General features: G+C 35.4%; 2 protein-coding genes across 2 annotated transcripts; one reads left to right on the forward strand and one right to left on the reverse strand.

The window, feature by feature from the left end:
• Positions 1 to 6,801: 6,801 nt before the first annotated feature.
• BDR25DRAFT_248793 (alpha/beta-hydrolase) lies at positions 6,802 to 8,107 on the reverse strand (the record flags this gene model as incomplete). Its single annotated transcript, XM_033685987.1, has 2 exons — positions 6,802 to 7,130; positions 7,267 to 8,107. The coding sequence occupies 2 exons, from the start codon at positions 8,105 to 8,107 to the stop codon at positions 6,802 to 6,804; spliced, it is 1,170 nt and encodes a 389-aa protein (XP_033539414.1).
• A 122-nt stretch (positions 8,108 to 8,229) lies between these two features.
• On the forward strand, positions 8,230 to 9,067 carry BDR25DRAFT_363901 (uncharacterized protein; the record flags this gene model as incomplete). Its single annotated transcript, XM_033696803.1, has 4 exons — positions 8,230 to 8,271; positions 8,296 to 8,460; positions 8,542 to 8,633; positions 8,770 to 9,067. 4 exons carry the CDS (start codon positions 8,230 to 8,232, stop codon positions 9,065 to 9,067), a joined length of 597 nt encoding a protein of 198 aa, XP_033539415.1.
• Positions 9,068 to 9,847: the final 780 nt, after the last annotated feature.

Here is a 9,847-nt window from a genome sequence, read left to right on the forward strand (position 1 = left end):
TTATATATAAGTAGTAGTAGTAATAAAGTGCGCAACTTTACATTAAGGCCTATTATAACTTATTATAAGTTAAAAAGAACTAATCTAGCGCCTTAAAACTTTTTTTAGATATTACTAAAAGTAATTATAGCATTATAGGCTACTTTAAAGCATAGTAAGAACTTTATTTTTATAATATAGGTAATCTAGTTACACATAAGGTTTTTAGCTTAGTGCTTATATACTTTCTTTAAAAAAGCAAAATAACCTACATTAAGTAGCTATAAAAAGTGTAATAAGTAAAAAAGTATATAAATAGTAATAATTTTATTATTTTTATAGTATTACTAGAAATAAAGTAAGTTATAGCTCTTATAGCTGTTAATAACTAGTAGACAGTAGCTGCTAATAGTATACTTCTTTATATGCATGTTAAAGTGCTTTAACTAGTCTAAACTAAGCTAATTAGTAGTCTAGCTGCGCTTAGAGATTATAATAACTTAATTTTAAAGTAAAATTTTTTTTATACTAGTTTAAAAGGTAGTTGCTACTCTAGAAAATAATAAAAAGTAAAATAGCCTACCTTTTAGCATTAATGCCCTAAATAGCTGTTGTCTACTTCTAGTTGCCTAGCTAGACTACTTTTAGCTGTCCTTATCTCTCTAAACCTATAATAACTGCTCTAGTAGATATCTAGCTTATTATAAACTCTGTCTTATTAAAGTTATATATGTTGTTATTTTAGATGCTATACTTAGCTTTAATATTCTTTATAAAGTTAAACTAGCTTTAAATTACTATAAAATTCTTATAAAAAGCTTTTTTATAGTTATACTTATGCTTAAACTTTACTTTAAGCTCTAAGTAATGCTTAACAAACATATTAAGCTAGTTTATGCTAATATAGCCTATATTATACTTAGCGCGCAAAAATTAGCTATATTAGCTATAGCTGCTAGCTAGGGGAGAAATCCTTATGTATCTAGCTTAAGTATGTGCTAAATAATTACCTACTTTTTATTATTATCTAGCTTTTATAAGTTAGCTATATAATTAGCTTAAAAAGGTTATCTAGCGCGTTAGTTGCTTATTATCTTTTAAAAGACTTTATAGATAGCTGCAGCGTGTTGCTTAAAAAGTGTTATGTTTTATTTAAAAGCTTAAAGTATAAGCTATATCTAATGTTCCTTTAACATGTTTAAGTAGTGTTATTAAAAATGCATTAGTGTAGAAAGAGTAGTGTAGTAAGGTCTTAGTAAAAGTAAGCAACTTAGGTCTGTAAGCAACTTGCCTATGAAGTACGTTAGAAGATTAAATTAAGTAGTATTAATATACTGCTATAGCTTGTTTACTATATGTGCCTTTTTAGCGCTTAAAGATCTAGTAAGAAGGTAAAGATTAACATGTAAAGTTTTTATAAACTGCTTATTATAGTACTTACTACCTAGTGTTTTATATTATTAACTTTTAGCAAGTATTGTTATCTTTTACTTTTACTTTTAAGCTTTATATTATGTGTAGATCTCTTTTATACTCTTTTTAGCTTTTTTTTACTAAGTTATAAACAACACCTACTTTTTCTTAGAACTAAATAAAGCATAGAGATAAGTTTAAAAATATTATAACATAGTAGTATAAAATAAAAGAATCTATTATAAAAGTTATAAAGTATGTTGTTAGCTTACTAATGCTGCGTTTATAAACCTTTTTAAAGTAAAAAAACTATTCTATTTTTTAGGCCTTATAAAAGTAAATCTAGAGGTGTTAGAGATCTATAAGAGTATGCTAGAGAGATCTATATCTGCTTATACCTAGATCTTCTTTAGGGTGTTTAGTTATTTAATAAAAAGGCTTAAAAAAGTTTATAAGCTGCTTAGCCTTATTTTAATTTTTATTAGTAAGAGTGTTAGCTAGAAGGCTAAAACTATTACACTTATTAATCTTACACTTATTAGTAGCTTTTTATTAGTATGTAAACTTTAAGATAGCCTTTTTAAGATCTAAATAGTAAAGAAGCATTAAGTAGGTAAAATTCTATCTAATTTTACTATCCTACACTAGTTTAAGCGTGTTAAATATCTAAAAAGAGTCCTTTTTAAGAACTTAACACTAGATAGTAGTAAAGAGCTCTTTTTACTTATATAAAGCTATAATTATGTTTATAAAGTTATAAAGTTTACTAATTATAAGAAGCATAGTTAGTAAAAACGCTTTTTGTTTTTATATACTTAAACTTTTACTATAAATAATAGACTTAGCTATTAGGTTTATTATATACCTTATGTAGTATATTTAGTGTGTATTGCTTACAGAGAGCTTAGAGAGCTTATTAAGGGCGTAGATAAAGGTGTTATTATTATTAAAGGCATTATCTGTTATAAAGCAGCTAAATTTTAATACAATGCTGTACTTATTAATAACTATAATAGCTGCGTAGGTAAGGTTTAATCTAGAGTAGTTTCTAAGTAGATTTTTAAAGCTAATAAGAACTTCTTAAGCCTTATTATTAGCATCTAAATAAAAGTTAAATTTAAAGTTAATAATAGCGTACAGACTATCTTGCTTACTAATAAAGTAAGTAACTACTACTAGAAAAAAGTAATAGTTTAAAGATTTTTATACATCTACACTTAACATAAGTTTACTTTTACTTTTATTTAGTATTAATTATATCTCTTTCTACTAGGCTTTTAGTACATTCTAGATATAAGTTAATAGTGTAGTAAAGGCAGATAGTAGAGCAGCTAGAAGATTAAGTTAATTCTAGGTAATAAAGCCCTAAAACTTTAATAATATAGCTTAGTAAAATAAAACATCTTTAACTATTATAAAATTAATAAGAGCCTTTAGCAATCTTTTTTTCTACTATAGCATGTAAAAGCTTTTAGCACTACTTCTAGCAATTATTACTAGTTTAAATAAGTTTTAATAAAGTAATAAGCTATTAAGAAGATAGTTGCTTTTAAAGATATTAACTTTATACTTCTTTTAAAGGTAGGCAGTAATATAGGCTGTAGAATTAACGTACGTCACAGGCGAGTTGCTTACACACCTAAGTCGCTTACTTTTGCTAAGACCCCACCCTAATAAACTCTATTATAGCCTATAACAACCCACTCTAGCACTATATAGTACAGTAGAGCTTAGAATATTATTTAGATACTACTTCTACTTCTTACTTACGCATTTGCGTGTTATGCCTAGTCTAATTACACTATTTGCAGCGCCTTTAAAATAGCTTACCTACTTTAGCTTACATCTGCTTTTTTACTTTTTTTCTATTACTATGCGCTTTAAACTTTTTTTAAAGCTATTAAGTATAAGCTTTTCTAAATTATTAAAGTCTTTTTTACCTTAATTTACTTTCTTTTATATAATTTATATTATATAGCAGCCTTATTAGCTTTTTAAAGCTTAGTAATTTTTTATTATGCTAACACTAGCTTATGCGTAATTATTACTACTTATTTTTAAAACTTTTTTAAACATTTTAACTATAAAAGTTAGTAAACTATTTATATACTTTTAAATTTTTATTTTTATAAGCATTAATTATAACTTAAGTTTTAAAGTATTACTTAAAGTTTATAACTACTAGGGCTTATTATATAAGAGTAGTAGTAGTAATAAAGTGTGTAACTTTACATTAAAGCCTATTATAACTTATTATAAGTTAAGAAAAACTAATCTAGGGCTTTAAAACCTTTTTTAGATATTACTAAAAGTAATTATAGCATTATAAACTGTTTTAAAGTATAGTAGAAACTTTATTTTTATAATATAAGTAATTTAGTTATATATAAAGTTTTTAGCTTAGAACTTATACACTTTTTTTAAAGAAGTAAAATAACCTACATTAAGTAGCTATAAAAAGTGTAGTAAGTAAAAAAGTATATAAATAGTAATAATTTTATTATTTTTATAGTATTACTAGAAATAAAGAAAGTTATAGGTTTTATAGCTGTTAATAACTAGCAAACAGTAGCTGCTAATAGTACACTTCTTTATATGCGCGTTAAAGTGCTTTAACTAGTCTAGACTAAGCTAATTAGTAGTCTAGCTGCGTGTGACGGCGCGTACCGCCTCACATGCTCTGCGGCATCAGCTCCCTCGCTTGCGCAACGAGTAGCACGCTAGTGCTACGGGTAGCGCCTTGGCAGGGGGCACACATGTATATTTAAACTCGCAGAGCAGCTCCTCTGCTCCTGAGTTTAATCTAGTTGAGTTACACCACCTCTTGCTTGTAGCTTGAGCATGCCGACCGTGACACTGCGCTTAAAAACTATAATAACTTAATTTTAAAGTAAAATTTTTTTATACTAGTTTAAAAAGTAATTACTACTTTAAAAAATAATCAAAAGTAAAATAGCCTACCTTTTAGTATTAAGGCCTTAGATAGCTGTTATCTACTTCTAGTTACCTAGCTAGACTACTTTTAGCTATCTTTATCCCTCTAGACTTATAATAACTACTTTAGTAGATATCTAGCTTATTATAAACCTTATCTTATTAAAGTTATACATGTTATTATTTTAGATGCTATACTTAGCTTTAATTGTTTTTATAAAGTTAAACTAGCTTTAAATTACTATAAGATTTTTATAAAAAGCTTTTTTATAGTTATACTTACACTTAAACTTTACTTTAAGCTTTAAGTAGCACTTAATAGATATATTAGGCTAGTTTATACTAATATAGCTTATATTATGCTTAGTGTGTAAAGAATTAGCTATATTAGCTATAGCTGCTAGCTAGGGGGGAAATTCTTGTGCATCTAGCTTAAGTATGTGCTAAATAATTACTTACTTCTTATTATTATTTAGCTTTTATAAGTTAGCTATATAATTAGCTTAAAAAGGTTATCTAGCGTGTTAGTTACTTATTATTTTTTAAAAAACTTGATAGATAGCTGCAGTGTGTTGCTTAAAAAGTTTTACATTTTATTTAAAAGCTTAAAGTGTAAGCTACATCTAACATTTTTTTAACACATTTAAGTAGTGTTATTAGGAATGCATTAGTGTAAAACAAGTAGTATAGTAGGGTCTTAGCAAAAGTAAGCAACTTAGGTGTGTAAGCAACTTGCCTGTAAAGTATGTTAATAGTCTTTGCATAATTTTTTATACCTAGCTAATAGTAAAACTTATAGAGCTGAATTCTTAAGCGCTTACCTTTTTTATTAACATATACTAGATCTATGCTATATTTTTATATATAAGATGTTTAAGTTCTTCTAGAAAGCTCTTTTAAGCTCTTTATATAATATTTAAGGCCTTTAGGCTTTAGCTAGCAACTTTTAGTCTAAATATTATCCTACTTAATGTTAAAATTTAAGCTATTGTTAAGGCAAAGGTCTTTAGAAAACTTATAAGAATAAGGATTAGCTAGTTAAAGCGTAAGTAAAAAAACGCTAAAAAATAAAGCCTTAATTATAAAGCTTTAAGAGCTTTAAAAGATAGCTTTTAACTTCTTAAAGTAAAAAAAGCTTATAAAGTAAGGCTTTAAAGTACTTAAATAAGTAATGTTAAACTAGTGCTATAACCTTTAAGTGCTATATAGAGTTTAAAAGAATTTTTGCATACTTATAGTAATAATAGAGGCAATATTAGAGGTAAGAAGTAAGTAAATTAAGAAGTTAATTTACTATTCTGTACTAACAATAGATAGGATAGTTAAAAACGTATAAAATTTAGTGTATTAGTGCGCGTTTTAACACCTCCTGTTCTACAGCAGCCCTTGTACTACTACGCGTGAAAACGTCCTCTACGAACGCGTTACTAAAACACTAAGAAATTAATTAGTATAGGCAGTTACTGTAGTGACTATAGCCTCATTAACTGTACAGTAACAGAGGGCAATTCACTTTTGTTCTAACTGCTAAGAGATTGTTACTATTAGTAATAGTAGGAACAGTACTACGTTCTATTAAACACCATGCCAGCATAGTGCCTTTGAGACGGTTAGTCGTACGCTCAATCAAGGAACGTGGAGAAGAACAACTCGCCAGAGAAATTAGGATCGTCTAATCGTCTCAATAGAACTCTTGATTCTTGATCCGTTTCACATATAGGCGTACAATAACACAAATGGTAGCTAGTAGGGGAAATACCACTGATACAACGACCAGTGTGGTCGTAGTCAGAGAGAAGGTAGGATCAATGGTCATGATTGATGAACGTGTCAAATTGCACAGGCAACTATGGATATCGGGATGGTGATAATGAGAAGCCGAGTAGATAAGTTTAAACTACAAGCAAGCTAGCCTTCACCTACATATGCTAGCGGAACCTATTGATAGACCTAGATATATTGTGGTGTAGGCATGATGCGAATCCACCCTATTGTCGGAGGCGGGCCGAGCACTTGTGAAAACAAAACAGTCTGATCTACATACCGGGATGCAGACTTGGAACCCGAGGGCGCATATATTGAATGCAGATGCACGCGAGGGGCACGACAGTAGAATTAGATTGCGGTGTTCGCTGAATAGTGGGCGTTTGGGACGCCAATTTCACCATATGCATGTTTGCGGCGCAACTTGTTTGATATTAAGGGAGGGTGGAGTGCCTATCATACGTTATACCAGATTTGGGCAATGCTGGTGGCCGACTTCAGCGGCGACTGGTGTGTCGAGGCCGGCGTCAATCATCTTGCATATGCGGCCCGCTCGTTGTGTGGAGTCGCAGAGAAGAGTTGAGCTTTGGCTAGACTTTTGTTTGAGGAGTAAAGGCCATAGCATTAGGATCGCTACTCGATTTGCTACACCGGATTCTCGTCACGTCGACAAACCGACGTCTCAACCCCAGTACTGAATCTAAACAGCCATCACGGTTTAATTCCTAGCCCTGAAATGAAATCTAACATTTTCTCGAAGACCTTCTGACGCCCCAGATGCAAGTTCAAGTTGTGCCCAAAATTAGGAAGCGTGATTGCTTGTGACTGGTTCGAGGGTGCGTTGGGGAAAAAAATGGCCATAGCCTGTGCTGTCACATCTCCGGTCGCAAGGCAGTTTCCTTGGCAGTAGAAGTAGTCTTGCTGGCCATTTAAGATGAGTACAGGCTTCTTGAACGCTGTTGCCGGCATGTAGATGTTCCCCAGTGTAAGTGTTTCTCCGATGGCATTAGTTTGGCGAGTGTTGTATCCTTGAAGGAATACTGCGTCCTGGTCAGTACGATCATGAATACAGGAAGTAAGAATCCTTCGGCTTCCCCCAGAGCGATCCACGACTTCGCTGTCAGCGCCAATGGCGTAATAGAGGCAGTGATTCTTCTAAGGCAAGGTTTCACTTACTTTTCGGGTCAAAATGAGGATAGTAGAAGAAGGCAAACTGAAGTGTCTGATGACCGGGACCCAATGTGAAGTAGCCGTTTGGGAGATGCTTGAACTCCGGTCGATCTACGAAAGTGTTGGCAATCTGCTGAGCTGCTGCAGCGAAACCAGTACCTGCCCCTCCCGTGAAGCCCGAATGTCCAGTGAGAACCACGGCATTGAAGTCTTCAGGGTGGCTGCTTGATATGCCCTGAGTGAGAGCCGAGCCGAGAGAGTGCCCCACACCAATGATCTTGTTGAACACTAGGTTGCCTAGATGTCCCCCTTTCAGCTTCCGGATGAGGGCATGTGCAAGCTCAACCTGCAAGGGTGCTTGGACAACCTGATAAGGGTCAGGATGCTCAGACTTTCCGGTCCCAAGTCGATCGTAGGAGAAAGTCGCGTAGCCTTGAAGTGCTGCCGTATCCACATAGCTGTAACCATCCGCAAAGTCCCAGTAGGAATTGTCGGTGGTTCCTCCGTGTGTTAGAAACTGGATGCTGGTGAGGCTTCTGACCTTGTCTTTGTCTGCTGGAACGCAAAGCTTTGAGTATACGCTGAATGTATCAGAGATAGATGTTTGGCTCCCAGTATAGCGAACAAGAGTATTGCTTCCAACGCGAAGAAAGTCCGTGATGAACTCAGTGAGCTCATAGTTGTTGTCCGGTCCTTTGTATAGAACGTTGACAGCTGATGCAACCACTGGAACATCAACTATTCCTGATACGCACACTGCTTTGCCACCGGCGGAATAGTGGAATGAAGGGCTTGATATGCCTGAGGTACTTAGAGCACCGTACGAAGATATGCTGTAAAGAGGCATTGTAGTGGAGGCGTTGCTGTCAAAGAACCCGTTCCACAGACTCGCAGCCTGGGAGAAGCTGTTAAGAAAGTTTTGCATTCTGCTATTGGGGGAGTGGAGGATATAAATGGAAGAACAACCGAATGAAATCGATCAATAGTGGACAAAGTGGAGCGGGAGATGGGGTGCGTTAGGCTCTCCTTGGAAAGGGCTTTTTTGGAGGCGTAACGCAAGAGGGCGTCGGTTCCTTACGCCACGTGCGATCCTTGTCCATCCGCTATTTCCAAGCTGCCGCTATTGTGCGCCAGGTAGGGAACCACCCGCATTTCAAAGTCTGGTGCACATGTCTGGACACTCCCGCGTGCAAACAACTTGTGTAGGATAACACAACCTGATATAGCTTATTTCTCTATATACAACTTATGGTGCCTCAGAGGTCCCTTGCACCTCATTAGCCTTCTCCACAGCAACATCTGGTGAGGTTTTTGGCAACCGCTTCCACTCCATTCCGCACGCACAGGGGAAGGACGCGAGCCCGCACCCAACTGTGATGTACTGCAACACAATCAGTTAAAATTTGGTTCTGCTTCAAGCAAGAAAAACCTTACAAACACGCGCGTGCAGACATAGCTATACGATTCGCGGAGTGCTAGAATTAGGTTAGGGCCAGCGACACTCTGCAGCCCACTAGCTCCCGCATTGATCACTTTTTGGGGGTCCAGAGACGGGACATGTTGTAGCAGATATGGCCTCAGCACAGAAGCGAAGACAGGTTGGCCGAGAGCCACGAATAACCCTGCGCTGAATGCCTGCCGAAATATAATCACCGTCGTGCCTAACGGAATTGTCGCACGTGTCTCACGCGATATCATACCCATGTACTGCACTATTCACTCATTAGGCATAGCTCCTATCTCGTACAGTATACAGTCAGCTCAGAGCTCTATTGAGCTCCTCAGACCTTACAATACACTTGTTTAATCCACTTTGTTTAGATCTCACTACCTTGTTAACTCGCTTCCTATATAACCCCTCCTTAGCTTATGCAAGAGTTATGAGCCTAGAGTTGCGCTCCAGACTAGTACTATAGTCACCACTGCACATTTAGCTTTTGCATCTGGCTTAGGGGGATCTACAAACCTTAACACATATTAATCACAGATTGCTCACCACTTAAGCCTAATTAACTAGACAATAACTACAGCGGACTGTTAGTTGGTGAAGGGAAAAAACTAATCGCTAATCGCTTAGGAGCATTTTAGGTATAAAACACTATAGTATTTTACTAGGCAAAACATACTATAACGCATTTATATAATGTTTTTTAAAGCGTTAATGCCCTAAGCAGAGCTAGAAAGTGGGGAAACCTGTTGCGTTGGTGGTGGTGGTGATGGTAGTCGTAGTTACGGTGATGGTGGTAGTTGAAGTCGTGGTCGACAGTCGGGGCTGGTAGCTGCCGCGCCAATGGCAGAGCCAGTGCGCGCATCCCCGCAAAGGAAAACTTACAATCAACAGTCGCTAGGCTAAAGCGTTGATGCCCTAAGCAGAGCTAGGAAGTGGGGAAACCTGTTGCGGTGGTGGTAGTTGAAGTCGTGGTCGACAGCCGGGGCTGGTAGCTGCTGTGCGAACTGCAGAGTCTGTGCGCGCGTCGCTGCAAAGGAAAATCAAAATCTACTGCGCAGTCGCTGGGTTAAGGTATTAATGTCCTAGGCACAGCTAGAAGGTGGAGAAACCTATTGTGTTAGTGATTGTTGTGGTTGT

The sequence above is a fragment of the Lindgomyces ingoldianus genome (assembly GCF_010093535.1).
Source record: "Lindgomyces ingoldianus strain ATCC 200398 unplaced genomic scaffold BDR25scaffold_87, whole genome shotgun sequence".
NCBI lineage: Eukaryota > Fungi > Ascomycota > Dothideomycetes > Pleosporales > Lindgomycetaceae > Lindgomyces > Lindgomyces ingoldianus.